Consider the following 18,010-nt stretch of genomic DNA (forward strand, 5'->3'; position numbering starts at 1 on the left):
ATACAATTCTATGTATGTATATATTTTTTCTTTTTCCCTATTTTAAATTTTATATTTTGAAATTTCACAATAAAAATGATTTTTTTAAAAAAAGACGGCTTATATGGCACACTCCTCTCCATTTGATCCTCATCACAACGCTCTGAGGTAGGTTAGGCTGAGAGTCAGTGACTGGCCCAGATTCACCCAGCGAGCTCCATGGCCTGAGTAGCTCTCCCGAGTCCCAGCGCAACGCTCCCACCACACTAGTTAAGAACTAAAACGACACGAAACAGATTTAGTGAGATCGTAAACCCCTGCCTTTGTTGCGACCTTTTCGGCGGGTGGGGCTGCTGCCCAATCACATCTACACTACAGTTCTGAATTTCAATTGTTGTCTACGGACCGTTCCCACTTTCGTCCCGAGGACGCGCAAAAGAGACGTCCAAAGGCAACCCGGAAGTTGGAAAGTACTTCTCAATCTACTTTGTATATGTCTATGTTTTGAAGGGCCTCCTTTTCCTTTCCTTTCTTTTTTTTTTTTTTTTTTTTAGCAGCGAGCTTCCGCTTCCGGGCTTTCCCGGTAGGAGTCTCCGCCGTAGTCAGGATGAGCGGAGGAGGAAAAATTCGGGAGGCATCGGCGGGTGAGGCAGAGAACCAAGGGAGAGCGAGCCACGCCACCCCTAGGCCGCGGACCGGTTTTCCTCACCCTGGCCTTTCCCGTTGCTAGGCAACGCCCCCTCGCGCCTTCTCCCTTGCCAGAGTAGAAAACCGCTTTATGATATACGTAGATTAAAACCTTGCATTTCCTCCACGAGGAATTCCGGCCAGTTGTTTGTCCAGAGGCGGTATTTTGCGGTGCAAAGTGGGGTGGGTCGTGTCGTTTCCCTGTTCTTGCCCCCTGTAAGTGCCATATCTACAGTTAAAACAGCGGCCCTTGCTGTTTTGCAGGAAGTCAGTGAAACTGCATGGCGTTGGTAGCCCTGTGTGCATACCCTCGTATACTGAGAATCCCATTAATTATTCCTTCTACAAGTCTTCCTGCGAATTTGCTATCAATAGCAGAAGCCCCTGCGTTGCCTCTAATGCCACATTATTCTCATCCTTATGCTATACATTGCTTGTTTCTCTTTCCGAGGAGCTGGAGAAGGTGCAGCTGCCATCCTGCTGCGTTACCTTCAGGAGCAGAACCGGCCTCACAGTGCTCAGGATGCCTTTGGCAACTTACAACGCGAGCATGGCCTGGGCAAGACGGTGAGAGAAGACCTCGGAGGTGAAGGTGTGGGAGCCATATCATCCCACATTAAGACAGGGCACACTGACCCCCAAAGACTCTCAAGAGTCAAAATAGTCGTGCACTCCACTTTCCAAAATATGAATGTGTACTTACATACCTTTCAAATGCCCCAGATTATGTTGGGCATTCTTAGCCGGACACAGTTGATTTAAAAAGAAACCCAGAAAATATTGTGTGTTCTTCACGCTGCTGGACATTCAGTGGTGTGAAACATCCCTGACACAACTGTTTGCTTGAGATATAAACTTGCTTCTCTGTACAAGTTGTGATTTCAAGTCAGCCCTCTCTTGTAGCAGCAGTTTCTGACTACACTGTGTGATGCAGTGATACTGCACCATAGCTGGCAAGCTATAGCAAAGCTATATGCTGCCTCACATGATGCTGCCTCAGATACCGTACTCTACAGCAGGAGTATGCAGAAGGTAGTTCTGGATACACGGATAGATCTCTGGGTGATTTACAGTAGATCAGCAAGGATTTCTAACTCCCCATTATTTAACAATACTGCAACAAAATGACTCCCCAGCCATCCTAAATTATATTGCTGAAATAAAGCTTGCAGCAACCAGGAGTGGATTTTTATGTGGGTGGACTGTGACTTGTGTTCAGTTTTGGAACTCAAAACAAATTCCTGGGCTCAGATTTCTTTAATACTAAGTATGTATCTTTTGTACCAAGCTCCGGATGGTGGATGTTGGAGCTCTGCTAAAAAAACAACAACACCCTACCAAAGTAGATTCTGCAAGCCTCACGTTTGCCACTGCTGCTGTACAGCTCTCCCCACCCTCACAAGTAGCTGATTTTCCCTGGTTACTAGTCAAGGACTGTATTGAGATAGACTTTTGAGTTCATGATAGTAAGCCTCCGTTAATGCACAACCATCTTGGAGTCTCAAAGTTTGGAATGTTAGGTTCTTTTTGTGACAAAGATACTTCGATGTGTGTGAAGATTATTAGGCTGTCTATTTCATCTCAGAGATCTCAGGAAAACTAATTTGTCTCAACCTGTTCCTCATTTGTCTTTGTTTTAGGCTGTAGTGAAGGCACTAGAACAGTTGGCTCAACAGGGGAAGATCAAAGAGAAGGTGTATGGGAAGCAAAAAATTTATTTTCCAGACCAGGTGAGGAAGATACATTTCAATTTCTATGGGAATCAAACGTTTACTTCAGTTACTGATATGAATCAACTATCCATAAAAATATTTTTTAACACAAATTATTGCAAACCCAAATTCTGTGACTGGAATAAAGCAACATTAGTAGGGAAAACTGAGCTGCTACATACTTGTAGTTTAACAACATAGCTAAAAGCTTATTACAATACAAAGCAAAAATTTTTTGTACTGCTCCACCCTTTTATTTATAATGAGCAGAAGCAGACTTGATAGAGAGGCTCCTTCCTAGAGCTTTTTTAAATGGGTAAGCTGATTTTATTTCTCTGTAAGTTCACATTAATTGTATTAGGGGAGAGGTATGTGATATGACAGTTTGAGGGTGAACTGTTTGGCTCATCACCTCCACATCACCAGAAAAACGTGTTACTGGCCAGGAGAGTAGAGTTTGAGAGCATTTTACTTAGTTTCTGCATTGATCTCGTTAGATTAATAACTCTTCCTCATGTCTTTGGTCATCCAGGATCAGTTTGGTAATGTGAGTGACTCAGAGCTTAAAGGCTTGGACAACGAGATTTCGGAACTGTCCTGCAAAGTGCAGACTCTCCAACAGAACTGTCGTCATATGGAGTCAGGTGTGTTTAGGCAGGTTACATCAGTCTGCTGAGCTGGTCTTGTGTGGAGTGAGTGGCTGTGCGATAGAGCACTTGAATGGTATGGAGCTTTGTGGAATGTTTGTATCTGAGATGTGGTACACAGAATGCCTGCGATCCTTCCCACTGACCGGTTTCATCTCAGCTGTTGTAACTAGCAATTCCATTCCAGAACTGAAAGAACTGAAGGGCTCTATGACAACACCAGAAATGGTTAAAGAGATTGAAGAATTAAAAAAAGATTGTGCCAATTATACAGAGAAACTGGAGCGAATTAAATCTGCTGCCAATCATGTGACCCCCGAAGAGAAAGAAAAGGTAACAGAGCTGTCAAGGAAGGATCCAATGGCAGAGAGTGGCAAGGTGTCATTTGTTCCTTCTGGGCACCCTGCCATTCTGTGCCAGCCGTGTGTTGGGGTCCCAGTGGTCCTGAATGTTCCAAAGTTAACCTCAAGCCTCTTCCATCCTGAGACTCCAAAACATGCACACTGTCATGTTCACCCTCACAACCAACCTATACCACGGGCATTCAAGGTCTGCTCTCTGAATTCAGAAGCATTCAAACTCTTAATTAGAATTCATTTTTTTTAGCAAAGTGAAGAGAAATCTGTTCTGGAGTTGATGGAAGATGCCTTACTCACTTAGTGAACAGTCCCTTTCATAAGAGCATGACTGATTTCCATTTCTGAGGTTTTTCCCTGTGCAGACAGCTTGTGAACACTCAGTCCAACTTATTGCTGTCATTTTGGTCACCACATCATAGCTGGCTGCATTGCTCACTATCCTGTTGGGGGCTGACAGTGTAAGAACTGCTTGGTTTTTCTGGTTGCAGGTGTACAATGAGAAGAAGCTGTATTGCAGGGAATGGCGCCGCCGGAAGAGAATGGTAAGGCATCTTCTTAACCATATGACCGGAAAGAACGAATGTTGTGCATAGTCCCAAGGGTGATTTTAGTGCCATATTTAGAGATGTCACTTGTTTCATCCAGACATGTATAAACATGCTAATAATGAAAGCAGTAGAATACACAGTAAATATAACTTGATTATTTATGCAGTGCCTAATGTTTTACTAGGTGCTGCACAAGTTTGAAAAAAAAAAAAACAAGACTTTGCCAATGGCATTCAATGTTCAAATACAAACTTTGTATGCACAGTTTAATCTGGTTGCAGAGTAGAAGGATTTTAAGTACAAGAATCTGGATTTCCTGCTTACTGTGAGACTTAAGGAGTTCATCTCTATAGGGCTGACAATGGCTTGTGTGTGACATTGATTGAGTTCAGATGACATGGTAACCCACAATGGGTTATGTCGTCTGTCAAGAATTTTTAAATCCACGATGGCTTATTTGGAAATCACCCAGTCTAATAACCCACAGTCTGCAGTAAGGGTTATTTAACTCACCATGGGTTATTGTGTTGCATGGCGCTCACCGTGGCTTAACAGAGTCGGCTGGCAAGAGCAGCCAAAACCATTGCAGCTGCTCTGCTCCAGCCTGCAGAGCCCCTTTTCCCCAGAGATCTGACAAGCAGCCCAGGGACAATTGCAGCCAAATAATCATAGCCTTCCCTGATACCGCACTACAGTTACAAAATGACAGCTTTCCCCTAGTACAACAGCAGCCATGTGCTATCACACTACCCCGCTACAGCAGAGTTGCACAATGACAGGCTTTCCTGATTGCTACTTTGAAACTGCAATTTGGGAAACGGGAAGAACTGCTTACTTTTCTCTGAAGAAGTGCAGTTCCACAATTACCCACTACAGCATATGAAGGCTCCCCATGAGAGCACTCCACTTGTACAATTTTGCCCCATTCCAACAAACTGTCAGGAAGTTATAGCTCCCACCCCCTTTTTCCTTCTCTGGACACTTTTTCCATGAAGAAGCAAAATGGCAGGGGGGGGGATATGCGCAATTGTGCTATAGCCAACAGAAGTGGCTCTGCCAGCAATGTCTGGGAGTGGGATGAAATGTGTAACTCCACTGTATTGCTAAAGTGCTATAATGCTTTTGAGAGAAAAAAGGCTTTATGCCAGCAATAGCTAAGAGGGGACTCTGCGCAATTTCGCTTTAGGGCTGAAGCGAACAGAGGTGGCTCTGCCAGCAATGTGTGTGTGTAGATGAAATGCTCATTTCCACTTTACTGTCGTCGATTTTGATGACAAAGGTGCTTATGCCAGTAATGGCTATGGGGGGAAATGCTCGACTGAGGGTTTTGTCCCGATCCTGCAAACCCCCAAGGGTTTATTTGTGCCACCCCCTTTTTTGGTGCACTTGGGAGTTTTGCTCCTTTGGATCTGGTACCTCCTGACTGCAAACTTCCAGTGCTTTAGAGGTGAAACAGTACCACTGCTTGGGTGGGAGGACTGCAGCAAGACAGAGGGCAGGTGCATGCGTGTGTATCAAATTACACACAGTAACTTAATAAGCTACTCACAGTGGCTTATTAGTCAGTTCATGTGGCAGGGCATCATGGAGTATTTAAAAAATAGGCTGTTGTGAGTAGCTTATCAAGCCACCATGGGTTATTGTGAAGTCCAAACACAGCCACTATGTCCCTTGTTGCCAAATGCTTCTTGAAATACAGGCCACTTCATCTTTCCAAATACTGGAACCCCAAAAGTTATGAGAGATGTCTCAATTCAGAACCAGAATCTTCACAATCCCTCCTTTTAAAGTTTTCATCTCCTCTAGATTCTAGCACAGTATATTAACTGTGCCTGGGATTTTATTCTATTTAACATTTGCTAACCTATGCTGGGTGTCTTGGGGGGCTCTTTGCACTAAATTTTCCTTTCTGGTGGTTTTGCCCATATATGTGAATATTTGCTCGAGTCTCTCATTCCTGGTTGCTTCACTTCCTTATTAACTTTTTTGAGGTTCAGCTACAAGCATCGTGCCTGACACAGCCCCTTTTTAACTCTTCTCCCTTTCATATTTTGAGTTAAATCTTAACTCCAGGTTAGTCTCTACTGTCTGTGCGCAAAACTGTTCATTGTTTTTAAAAAGATAATGTCCTGGAATCTTAAGTCTCAAGCCTGGAATGAGGTTTAGAGCTGACTAAATTACACAATTAAATGTTAAGACTTGGGGAATTTGAGCGGAAGTGGAGTTGCCTCTTTGTATTTATCAGTGTGTTCTGCATCATTACTTATTCTGAGGAGACCACTCTTCAAGAATTTGAGAAATGGGGAAGAGCTTGCTGCCACTATTCAGCAGCTGCAATATATTAAGAAGTCCTCAACCCCACCTCTTGGTATAGTTAGGCCAGTTCATCTTTTTATGGTAGGTAATCCCCCCAGCCCCGTACACCCACAGTGCAATTTTTTTGTCTACAAACACCCTGGGACTAGTGTGCTATTCTGTCTTGACTGAAGGGGCAGGCAGCTAAATGTGTGTTTCGACTCTGTCTCAACAGGCAACAGAGTTACTTGATGCAATCCTGGAAGGCTACCCCAAAAGCAAGAAGCAGTTCTTTGTGAGTACTACAGATCCTCCCCATCTGGCATTGAGCACACAGGGTGGGTTAAACAGGCTTTCTTGGTCAGTTCTCTCAGTGCATCAAGTTCAGCCACTGCACAGAGATGGGGTGTATGATGCTTCTGTTCTCCTGCCCTGCATCTTAAGGGGTATGTGTTATCCTTTATGCAGGAGGAAGTTGGCATTGAGACAGATGAAGATTTCAATGTTACTTTGCCCACCGTCTGAACCAAGGACTGACCCATTTTATGAAACAATCACCTACTGAGCATTCAAGTTTTAGTCATACGTATTCCACATTGCGGTATATTTTTAAAGGTCTTTGCATTCAATGGGGATATGCAGACCCTCCCTACTGCACTATTTCTTTTTTCCAGCACTTCTCCCCAGTCCTGTCAGGCTGATTGCTATTTTGTTTTAGAAGTTGTTAGCCTCACTACACAGGATTACCAATAAGCACTTGAGAAAATTGGTGGGGGACACACAAACAAAATAAATACTTGAATTACTGTAATGGCTTTGTCATTTTCCCTTTGTGTAACTGGCTGGCATATTGTACAGAAGGCGTGTTGTGCACATTAAACCAACCCACCCTTTCATGTTCTGCTGTAATGCTTTTTCTGAATACCTAAGTCAGGGCATATGACTCAATGTAGGAATTACAGCAGCTTTGAGTTAGTCTGGTTCTAAAGATAACAGTGCTGGGTCAAATGATTGTGGGGGGTGGGGAGAGACCTCCTTAAGGTCCAGGGAAGTATAATATGAATTGTTACTATGCCATTATGCCTCATTTTCCCCAGCCTCAGAGCCGGGGGGGGGGGGGGGGGGGAGAGACACTTCAGTGTGGTGGCTTTGAGATTTAAACCCTGGAAAGAGTTTCCTATGAGAACTTGTTTTTTAAAGGGTGGAGATGCTTGTAAGTCTAGGAAAGCCTGATGGTTATTGGATTAGAAGATCACTGAGGAAGAAATGCTGGAATAACTTTTGTGCTAGCTACTCCACTACAGCTCCAAACAAACTAGGCAAAACTACCAAATTAATTCAAACACATAGCAAAATTTATTAGAATTGCTTGTCATGATAAAAAAAATAATTTTTCATTTTCACGAGTGAGGTCTGTTTAAGCTAAGAGTCCGTCTCCACCAACCAGCAGCAGATCCAGAAAGCAGTGCCTATAAAAGGACAGGGGGCCTACCTTCTTTGCAGCTAAATAACAGAAAGGAGAGGAGGGTTGGCTTAGGCTCACGTCACTGCATTACTTAGAAACTGTGGGGCTCTATACAGTTGAAAAGACTCCCTACCCCCCCCCCCCCATCTTTAATAAAATCTAGCCAGACTCTCTTAATTTGTGGTACTGAAAACAAACTGTGCTTGTGAGAGATCAAGCAGTAAAAGAAGCTGGAAGTGGGCTACAGAGGACTCTAAGGGAGGGGCTTCAGTGGCTAATTGACCTTCTGCAAGGCTAGCAGAATACATTATGCAAAGCAAGCCAATGTATTGCATAACACATTCCGGCCTCACCACTTAGCCCAAACTAAATGCTAGACAAAGCAGTCATGATGTGTAAATTGGGTGTCTGTACATGAATCACAGAGTAGACAGTGCTCTGCTTTAAACTCAGCATGCCTAGCTAATGCTACTTGAAATAAGCCTCCTGTGTAATTGTGCCTCGTACTAAGGACTTAAAAGGCTTAGCTACCAGTCTGAGGTAAAGGGAAGGCTGGAGGGAGCTCAAGTCCTAGTGCCTCTGTGCTCTTAGGAAAGGGCTCATTGTAATACCCATGGCTATTGTGTAGATGAATTTCTGTCAGACAAGCTAGGTCAACATGCAGAACACAGCAGGGCCAAGGCTTGAAAGGGGATTACAGCAGCAGGTGATCCTCATGAACAGACAACTAATTTCTTTCCTGCTCACTTAAGGAGCTTAGTCATGCAGGCCAAGTAGAGGTTTCAGAGGTAAACACAAATCAGTAACCCCCCTCCCCCCAAGCTCAAAGATAAATTGCTGGCAGAAACAGCCTCTCAGCCACTCAGCTCCAAGCTGTACTATGCCCCTTCTAGGCTTCCCTTGTGGTGTTAGTACAGCTGGCTCTTCAGCTGTTGCAGGACACCAATGACAATGTCCCGTAGGGTCTGTGAAAAGAGAGACCAAATAAGCTGACAGCAGACTGGCTCAGGATAAAGGGTGGGAAGTCAGGGATAAAGGGTTCTGCTGGGATTAAGCTACAAACCTTTTGATTTCAGATTACTTGCCATGACAATTTGTTAACCTCTTAAAAGGAAACATGCCCCTGTCTTTCCCCTTACAATACGACAGGAGGAGTCGGAGTCTGATCTATTCCCCTGTGATGTACTGATAATCAAATACCATGTTTTGGCAGTATCCAGAGAACCTGAAAGGATTTAAAATAACTGACTACATGATGACAAAGAAATGCTTGGAGAAGTTGAGCAAACATGGACAGGATCTCCTAGTGATGGGGTGGGGGTAACTTCTGTAAATACATTTCCTTCATCACACCTCCACTCCCTCCTAAAGAGCTACACAAACACGCAAGTCTTCCTTTAAATTAAATTGCAACTTCATGTAGGTACCCTCGCTTAATCCAATTGCTAGATTTAGACTTTCTGAACATAGAATGGAAAGTTAGACTCACCATGAAGTGTCCTTCAGCAGGGTTTAAAATGCCTGGGCAAATAAAGGTTTTAACCCAGCACCAAAAAGAGTACAAAACTGGCACCAAGCATACCTCCTGCAGTAGGGCATTCCAAAGTCAGGGCGCCACCACAGAGGAGGGCCTCTCTTTTGTAGATTGTACATGTGCTTCTCTTATAGAAGGGATATAGAGAGGGGCCTCCTCTGATGATCTTAATGCATGGGCAGGTTGATATGGCAGAAGGTGCTCCTTCAGATATTTGGGCCTCAAGCCATTTAGGATGTCAAAAGCACCAGCACCTTGAGTTGGGATCAGTAGCCAACAGGGGCCAATGTAGCTCCTTCAGAACCTGATGTAATATGGCTCCACCTAAGCAAACCAACCAAAATTCTAGCAGCTAAATTCTGTATTAGTTGGAGCTTCTGAACAGTTTAAGCGCAGGCCCAAGTATAACACATCACAGTAGTCCAACGTGGAGGTTACCAGCACATGGATAGCTGTAGCCAACCTATCCCTATCCAGGAAAGGCTGCAACTAATGAACCACCTGAAGCTGGTAAAAAAGCAACAAGTGCCTTCTACTGGAAGAGTTAGTCATTTGCTGCTGGCTCTACTGCCCTGCTGACTGAGAATTAGGAGGAAACTGTTTGCATGATTATGATATTGTGGAACATAAGGAAATCTCAAGGCCCCTTGTTCTATACAGTCAGCACCTGTTTCTCTCTGAAAGCAAACTGAATCCAGGAAGGGTAGCATGAGCTCATTAAGTGCATCTTTGGTATATGTGGTTGCTAGCCACACGCTCTGAAGTTGTGGAATTACCTGTGGCTTGCAGTGCTCCTCTATCCAGCTGAAGACGCATGCTGAGAGCTCCTGAAAGCTTGTCACAGAGATGGAGGCATTGAAGGATTGGAACAAAGAGTCCATGATACCCTGAAAAACGTTGAACTTCACCTGGTCAGAGACCTGGTTCTTTCCTTCATTGGGATTGTCCTGGTGAGCTTTGACAATCTGTTCGTAATTTCTGAAATGTATAAGTGTGGCTGGTGAGCTTAGGAGAAAGCACATGGCATAACAGTTGGGTCCAGAAAGGCACGTTGGGAGGCCATATACTAATTTGGAATGTTTGATCAATTATGTTACATTCTATACTGCCCATTAACTGAAGCTCTCTAGGCAGTTCACAAAAAGCGATAAAATACAATAGCATAGTAAAACATAATATAAAAACAGTAAGTTTAAAACAGAATAGCAATCATTGTCCAGAGAAAAAAGCCTAAACCTCTCAAAAGCATGTGATTTGCTATTAAGAGAAGCAAGTTCCCTCCCTTATGAATACTTTGGGGATGGCTGCTATTGGAGCATGGCACCTGTGTGTATACACACACACAGACACACAGTCTTACATTTTCATGATTTTCAAGGCCATCACATCTTTCCGGAGTGTGGAGACCTCTTCCTCCTGCTTCTTCTTTTCCTTGTGTAGGAACTGAATATAATCAATGGCTGGAGAGGAAAAAGGGCAACAGTTTAGGAAGCAATTGCAGACAGTCTTCTGAAGACACAGCATCCACCACCTGGCTATTCTGGTATGTTGCTCAGCCAAGCTGCGCTGAAGTTACAGCCTTTCTCTCTAGGACAGGGATGCAGAACCTCAGGCTCTGGGGCCAAATCCAGGCCTCTACAGTTCCCCAGAAGGCCACGCCCCTTTCCCCTGGCCACGCCCCTTCCCCCAGCTACCCACTGTTTCATGGCTTCCTGGCTTTTGTGCAGTTTCTTCCTGTTCTAAAAGGTTGAAATGCCTTTCCTTAGTTACTGCCAGTAGATGCTTTAAACTAAAATATGCTTGTATTGTTTTTGTCCCCACCCCTTTTTGTTCCATCCACCACTCAACATCCCCCCCCCCCCCCCCGAGCTTCTCTAAAATTGAATTCAGCCTTTGGGCTGAAAGAGGTTCTGCACCTTGCTGTAGGAGGAAGAGAAGGGTGCTAGGCTCCCTCCAGGAATTAACAATAGTAAAATACACCTTCTGAAAGAGGAAGTAGAGCAGAAAATGGAACAAGTTTCAGAACTACTGGGAGTCTAGAAACAAATGTAATTGTTAATGGAACATGAAGATAAGGGTGAGAGATCAAAAGCCAAAGGAACACAGATAATCCCCCGCAACTCACTCTTCTGCAGCACAATTGCTTTGCTTAGCTTCTGAGAGCCTATTGAGAAATCCTGCTGCTGGCACGTGGGTACAATTGCTTGCAAGTCATCATAACCTTTCTGTGGGAGAGGCAGAGCAGCATTAAAACTCATAAAGCAAGGCTGCCCCACATGACAAAAAGATCAAACATAAGCAACAAAACTCAAGCCAACATGTCTGTTTCCCTTTCTCTGTTCTTCCAATGTGGGAGCAGTGCAAACATGCTATATAAAGGCAAGTGGGACAGAAGGGGTGGCAAGCATAGGCCTGTAGCTCATCCCAAGTTCTCACCTTGATGGCATCCCTCCGTTTCTGTTCAGCCTGGGTGTGGGCGCGGCGGCGGCGGTCCTTGTATGTTTCTTTGTAGGTTTCCTGCTGGTAGTCAGAGTCTTCATCATCTGTGGGAAGAAAAACAGACCTTGTCATTAACAGGACAAGGTAGCAGGCAGTGGCCTAAAGGAAGACTTTATGAGGGCTTCCAGCAGCTTCCTAACCACAAGATTTCATAAGGTTCAAGTTAATGAGAGAAGAGTACATGGCAAATTTAAGAACCACCATTTGATGTCTCACAGCATCAGTGAGCTTCATACTTCTTTTCTAAGATAAGAGGAAATAAACCCCTTTTATGGGCCTCCCTGTCTCCATAATCACACTTTCATGGGCCACTGGGAAGGAGAGATGGCCAGTTATCGGAGCCACCACTGCTGGCACATTGCACATTCAAGGACTGGCTAAACATTTCACCTCAGCCATGTAAAACCAGAAGTGTGGCTTCCAAAAGTTACTATCAACCAGCTGCAAGAATGGTGTTGAGCCTGATGTCCTAAAGGGTAGTGCTCTCTTCTCCCCTTCCATGTCACTGTTCCCACCTGGAATACTTAAGACAATGCCCCCTACGCCCAGAGCCACCTAGAAATAATAGTACAGATAGGCTCTGATCACTGCACAATTGTGAGAAAAGTGACAGATCCACTGAGAAGAAAGCTGGTGAGCTATACCTGTATTCGGTACTGAAGAGGCACTGGTAGAGCCAATGCTGTTAGCTCTTGATACAATGCTTCCCTTTCTCCTGCTTTCCACGAAGAGTGCTGGAAGATAAACACTAGAGTATATCTGACTGAAGGTGTATACACAAACTAGCTTAGTTATCCCTTAATATGCTTTAACCACCCTTTCATACTTGCAGATACAGTGATTAAAGGGTAAAATGGGGATTTCCCCACCCGTTCACAGCATGCTTATATGTGAAGCAAGAACTCTTATTACATTACTGACTGCAATTGTAGATAAAGGAGTTAGTCTACATTAATGCAAGGGAGTGATCAATCTTGTATACTTGGTAAGCATTCTACGCACAGCAGTGAACAGAACAAAGGGTCCACAAATTAGGCCACCATATCCACCATCTGTCCCTCCTCCCCCTGCAATTTGACTTCATGCTGGCAGCTGAAGGACAAAGATAGCACTGCCCCCTCTCCCACACCTAGGAGGTGTGGAAGAGGTCATGCTAATTCACACAATGCTTCAGATTAATTTTGAATGCCTCTGAAGCACAATGTGAAGTTAGACAAGACCTTGTACCTCCTGAGTCCTATGCATGCCAAATAACTCCAAGTGGAGAAGAGCTGGTGACAACAACTTATAGCTTACTACTGGGGCCAGCCAAAATGTGTGGACCCGTAGCATGAATCCACCATTGAAGGAATAGCACTTGCTAAAACACATGGGCCAGGAAAAGGCAGGAGAAGCAGCTAGGAATATTTAGTATGAGGGTAAACAATGTAAAGTCATGAGAAAGGAGGGCTACGAGATACTTACCCGGATCCAGCCCGTTGTCACTAAAAGTTGAATCAACCTGGTTTGTTGAATCACAAGGAGAGGAAATATAAGACAACTTTCTCTTTAGATACATGCTAATGACTCACTTGAACTGTGGTTGGTCCTGAACAGGCTTTCCCAAGCATCTATAGAACTGGGCTGCATGCCTCCATGCTGAGTGCACAAAGAGTTCTGTTCAACAAATATGCTGTGACCTCATATGGAATAAAACTGATTAAGTAAAGTTACTGCTCCCCATTAAAACAATAAGGGTGCAATCCTATGCATGTTTAGACAAAAAAGGCGTACAACTCCCAGCAAGGCTGGCTGGGGAATGCTGGGGGCTGTAGGCCTTTTCTCTCTGTAAACATGTATAGGATTGCACCCTAAAGCAGTTTCTGTCATAAGCTGCTGGCTAGAGAAGTTTTTCTGAAGTCCAAACTGTGATAAACATGACTTTTGCACCACAGTGAACATCCCCTAAATCCACCCTTTAAAAAAATATGTGGAAAGATCCCAGTGGCAATGCTCCTTAAAGGGTTCACCAGCCCTCATACAATTTACTGCAGTAAAGGAACAAGGCTGGAAGCAATGGAATGCTACAACACTGAAAGTTATAAAGTTTGACCTCTGGATATAAGGCAAACAGTCCTCCCTGCCTCCAGGAAAAAAAGTTTATTTCATGGCTTCAGGAACATATCTCAAAGTCTCTAGTCAAAAGGAACTAGCAGTAGTATGGCTGGGGAAGGCCTCTGCTTGAGAGCAGGCAATGAGAGTAGTGTGACTAGGCAATATCCCAGTGAGACTAGGCAATACTAGGATAGATGGATCAGTGGGCTAAGGCAGTGATATATTCATCCCCTCTGCCTGCAGTGTGGCTGCCAAATGCTAGGGGCTCGGTTTCTACAACGCTGATGTTTGGGGCAGGGGGAGAATAACATCTATTTTCTGGGGCTTTTCTCAGTGCTGGACTATTCTAGTTGGCAGAGATTAAGGATAGGATAGACGAGGGGGACCTACAATTTACAGCATATCCCCATCTTCTAAGGGGAGTGCTTCTGTTACAGTTAACCAGAAACTAAAACTTTGGTGGGGGTGAGGGGCCAGAAGAAAATACTTTTCCTGCTCCTCTGGTCTTCTCCTGCTTTGCTATATAGCACTAGGTGCCTCAAGCTGCCAGCCACTGACCTGAGCATTTAACTATTATACTGGGAGTGGGGGGAGTTCCGGGGAATGGGAAAAGTAAAAGTCTAGGAGCTGTGGCTCAGTGACAGAGCACATAATCTGCATGCAAAAGGTCCAAGTTCAATCCCCAGCATCTATAAGAAGCACTAGAAAAATCCTGCCTGAAACCTTGGAGAGTTGCTACCAGTCAGTATCAACAATGCAGGCCTAGATGGACAAATTATCTGGCTCAGTAAAAAGCAGCTTCTTATGTTCCTAATGGAGTGGAGGCATAAGGATAAATATGTGATCATGCAGTTACACACACTTAGACTGCATTGGGTTGGCTGTAGCTCAGCAGTAGAGCACATGCTTTGCATGCAAAAGGTCCCAGATTCAATCCATGGCATCGCCAGGCTGGAAAAAATACCTGCTTGAAACCCTGGGGCAGGTGCCTGCCAGACCCCCATTATTTCCCCCACTCATCGCCATTGTCCCCACAGCTTCTGCCTCCAACCATGCTCAGCAGCAAGAAAACAGGATGTTGTCAGATTGGGAGGTGAGCACAGCAGGAGGCAGAAGTGGCAGTGGGGGGAAAAGCAGGGGTGAGAAGAGAGGTAGTGTGGGAGGAGGGAAGCAGTGGGGGCATGGAGAATAAGGAAGAAAGGAGGAAAGAAATCTTAAGTGGGAAGGAGTGGGGGAAGCCCCCCCCACACACACAGAAGACAGACTCCAGTGAGAGGGGGTGGGGAGAGAAAAGACACAATTCAGGTAGAGGAAGCCCAGGAAAAAAAATAAGTGTGCCTGCAGATCCGAAGAGGTCATCTACTCTTGCTCTAGACTTGACTACAAGCTCTACTGCCTCTCCCATTCATCAGATCAGCCTGGCTTCTTCCCTGTTTAGCTTACAAACCGTCACTTCTCTTTTATCCAGCAGTTAGTGTCAGTGCTAAATTTTACTGTTTAACGGAAGTAGGTGCAAAACAAAGTCTCAGAAACAAAGTTGTAATTGCATTTGAGCCCTCAATTAGTTTTTTAAAACATCACAGGGCCACATGCATCATAATACATTTGTTGTATGCAATCTTAGGGGATGGGAAAGGGATTGCTGATTCTGGGCCATTTGCAATGACGACAACAAGGGACACTAATCTTTCTGGCTGACTTCCTGCACATTTAACAGCTCAACTGCAAGCAAGCTTTCAACAGAGGCACCGCCATGGTAGAAAAGAAGGGTGCCAACTGGAGCAGCAGCAGAAGCACCTCTTAAGCAGCGTTAAGACAATGAAGGTGATCATGTATTAGTTCAATTAAATCACTTACGAAACTAAACCCATATTTAACTGGTTTTCTAACAAGCTACCCCAGAGAAGATTAAGTGTCCTCCCACCAATCCCTGTGGGCTAATTCGACAGACTGAAAGGTGCCGGAGCTCAGGCCTACCTCGAAAACGCCTATCATCCTAACGCTACTCCGAGGGGAAAGAAAGGCATTCTCCTACGCTCTGAGGCGCTCTCTTAGCTACTTCACGTGTTCTGGGCCCACCAGGATACTGCAGCTATTTCCCAGACCTGCCACATACTTCGACACTTGATTCCTCCCCTTGCCTCGCTTTTGCCCTCCCAGTTTCACTCACTTTTCCTCCCCAGGCGTTCTCCGGAGAAACGCTTGGCGGCTCCGCCATCTTTCCTCTCCTCGGGGCAGTATCACGTGTCATCCTGGCACCATCCAATCAGGGCCGTAGGAGGGTAATTCCGGGAAAAGTCGATTTGGGTTGCAAGGAATGCTAGGAAATGTAGTTTTCCCTCTCAGGCTAGCCCGGCATTCTCGTCCGCTTTCCTGCGAACAAAGCTTGCTTCCGCCCCATTGTCTGAACACGCCACCCCGGCCCGCGAGGGAGTGGGCCTTTCCCGGTCCCCCTGGGGCGGCGGTGCGATATGCTGTCCTTGGAAAACGAGGGAGAAGCCCATATTTACCCGGGCCTCGTAGGGTTAATGACATGTTACCCCCGGCCACCCGGCGGCGGACCTAGGGCCTTCTCCGGGCCTCGCTACGCCGCTAATTCCCCGGAGGAGGGGTTCCCGCAGCCGTGTGGGTTGGGCCCCGTGTCCAGTCACGCAGCTACCGCGTGTCCGCCGCCCAGGCAATAGCATCCGATGCTCTGTTAAACCCATGCCTTCTTCTGTGTGGACTTTAGCATTTAAAAAGCCGGCTCTGCTTATGTAAATTCCATGACAAACGAGGTTCATCATCCGCATATTGTAGGTTGGAAAAGGCTGCGGCTGGGAAAGAGCGGCTTACAACACCGCTGCAGTGAAATTTATTCTGAATATTGCAGGTTGTGGGCCAAGCTGAGGCGGAGAAAGTGTGGTGTACAAGAGCCCTGCAGTGCAGACCCGTCGTCCTATAAGCCTACTGTAGGTTGGGGGGTCAGGCTGAGGCTGGAAGAGTGACTTCTACATCCGCAGTGTTGTCCATTCTTGCTTCTCCCGCGTGTCAGTCTGCTGGGGGGGGGGGTGGCGGGCTGAAAACAACGTACAACAACCCTGCAGAGTATTGTAAATATTGGAAGTCAGAGCTGAGGCTGATATTGGTTTGAATTTCCAGCCAAAACTCCTACAAAACTCCCCTCAGGCTGCAGCAAGGATATATCGACTTCAATCACTGCCCACGGAACCCTCCCCAGCCAAGTCTAGTGCCGAGCAGCATGCGGAAGCCTTGCCTCCACTAACTGGCCTGCAGCCGGGTAACAAGTTTAGATGAAAAAAAAAACAAATCACATTTCCCGCAAAGGAACAGTAGGAACAGCCCTCTTTGCCGGTACCGGCGGAGAAGCGAAGACACACACCCGCTGCCCAGTCACGGCCACATTTAAGGGCGCAATCCTATGCACGCTTGGACAACAGAAAGTCCCACAGCTCCCAGCATTCCCCAGCCAGCTCTGGGCAGCCCTCGAATCCAGCCGCAGCGCAGAGAGAAAAAGAGCTCCTGAAACCGGAAGCCCGCTCTGCGCGTCATTCCGCTTTACAAGTCCACGGCGGATGACGTTGAAACAGAAACAGGAAGCGGGTCCGCTGCTGTTGCCCCGTCTTGGTCCCGAAGGACTCCCGGGGGAGGTCCCCGGAGGCGCCCGCTGTCGGGCGGCCGGAGCGCCATGGCGGGTCCCGCGGAGGAGCTCGCCAAGCTCGAGTACCTGTCGCTCGTCTCCAAGGTCTGCACGGAGCTCGACAACCACCTGGGCATCAACGACAAGGACCTGGGTGGGTAGGCCCCTCGCGGCCAGAGCGCCGCGCCCTGTCTCGTGGGTCTGCGCGCGGAGGGGGGCGGAGGCGCCGGGCGCTCCTCTCGAAGGGTGGGCGGCTGCGCGGCGCCGGGGGGCCTTCTCGCGCCGGCGCGGGGCGGGGGGGCCTTGCCCCGGCCCTCCCGGCTGGCCCTGCCTCCGGCGCCTGGCAGGGAGGCCTCTGCTGTCAGGAGGCGTCTTCTGGTAAAGCTGCTGCGCATCTCTCCCTCGCCCGCTGAGCTTTGCGGGACCCTTGGCTGTCGTCCCAGAAGGCTGGGCGGGTGGTAGGGGGACCACTGGCCGCTTGTCCCAAGTAAGGCCACAGCTTTCGAAATGAACGGCGACCTGGCCCCTCTTCAGGGAGAACCGGTTTTGGT

At 46.4% G+C, this 18,010-nt stretch overlaps 3 protein-coding genes across 11 annotated transcripts in view; 2 read left to right on the plus strand and 1 right to left on the minus strand.

The window, feature by feature from the left end:
• The first annotated feature begins 564 nt into the window (after positions 1 to 564).
• On the plus strand, positions 565 to 7,123 carry PSMC3IP (PSMC3 interacting protein). Of its 2 annotated transcripts, none has more exons than XM_084857377.1 (8): positions 565 to 623; positions 1,121 to 1,233; positions 2,307 to 2,396; positions 2,911 to 3,022; positions 3,213 to 3,358; positions 3,873 to 3,926; positions 6,463 to 6,522; positions 6,696 to 7,123. In XM_084857377.1, exons 1-8 carry the CDS (start codon positions 587 to 589, stop codon positions 6,750 to 6,752), a joined length of 669 nt encoding a protein of 222 aa, XP_084713503.1. In that variant the 5' UTR covers positions 565 to 586; the 3' UTR covers positions 6,753 to 7,123. The 2 variants fall into 2 exon arrangements, with proteins under 2 accessions (XP_084713503.1, XP_084713502.1); XM_084857376.1 differs by having other exon boundaries at positions 1,118 to 1,233; positions 6,696 to 7,038.
• Positions 6,385 to 16,058, minus strand: MLX (MAX dimerization protein MLX). 5 transcript variants are annotated; one of them, XM_084857373.1, is made up of 8 exons: positions 15,990 to 16,058; positions 13,190 to 13,226; positions 12,370 to 12,459; positions 11,663 to 11,769; positions 11,352 to 11,451; positions 10,587 to 10,686; positions 10,003 to 10,204; positions 6,385 to 8,657 (listed from the first exon to the last, which is right to left on the minus strand). In XM_084857373.1, the coding sequence occupies exons 1-8, from the start codon at positions 16,035 to 16,037 to the stop codon at positions 8,601 to 8,603; spliced, it is 741 nt and encodes a 246-aa protein (XP_084713499.1). In that variant the 5' UTR covers positions 16,038 to 16,058; the 3' UTR covers positions 6,385 to 8,600. The 5 variants fall into 5 exon arrangements, with proteins under 5 accessions (XP_084713499.1, XP_084713500.1, XP_084713501.1 ...); XM_084857374.1 differs by having other exon boundaries at positions 7,560 to 8,657; positions 13,190 to 13,363; XM_084857375.1 differs by lacking the exon at positions 12,370 to 12,459 and having other exon boundaries at positions 7,560 to 8,657.
• A 1,334-nt stretch (positions 16,059 to 17,392) lies between these two features.
• Positions 17,393 to 18,010, plus strand: part of DHX8 (DEAH-box helicase 8) — a 50,179-nt gene continuing 49,561 nt past the window's right edge. For all 4 annotated transcript variants that reach the window (XM_084857366.1, XM_084857369.1, XM_084857367.1 and 1 more), the window contains exon 1: positions 17,393 to 17,613. In XM_084857366.1, coding sequence (XP_084713492.1) covers positions 17,508 to 17,613 — 106 coding nt within the window. In that variant the 5' untranslated portion in view covers positions 17,393 to 17,507. The remainder of the gene's footprint in view (positions 17,614 to 18,010) is intronic.

This window comes from Heloderma suspectum, chromosome 5 (genome assembly GCF_057233095.1).
Source record: "Heloderma suspectum isolate Gila_16-S chromosome 5, 16-S_ref, whole genome shotgun sequence".
Taxonomy (NCBI): domain Eukaryota; kingdom Metazoa; phylum Chordata; class Lepidosauria; order Squamata; family Helodermatidae; genus Heloderma; species Heloderma suspectum.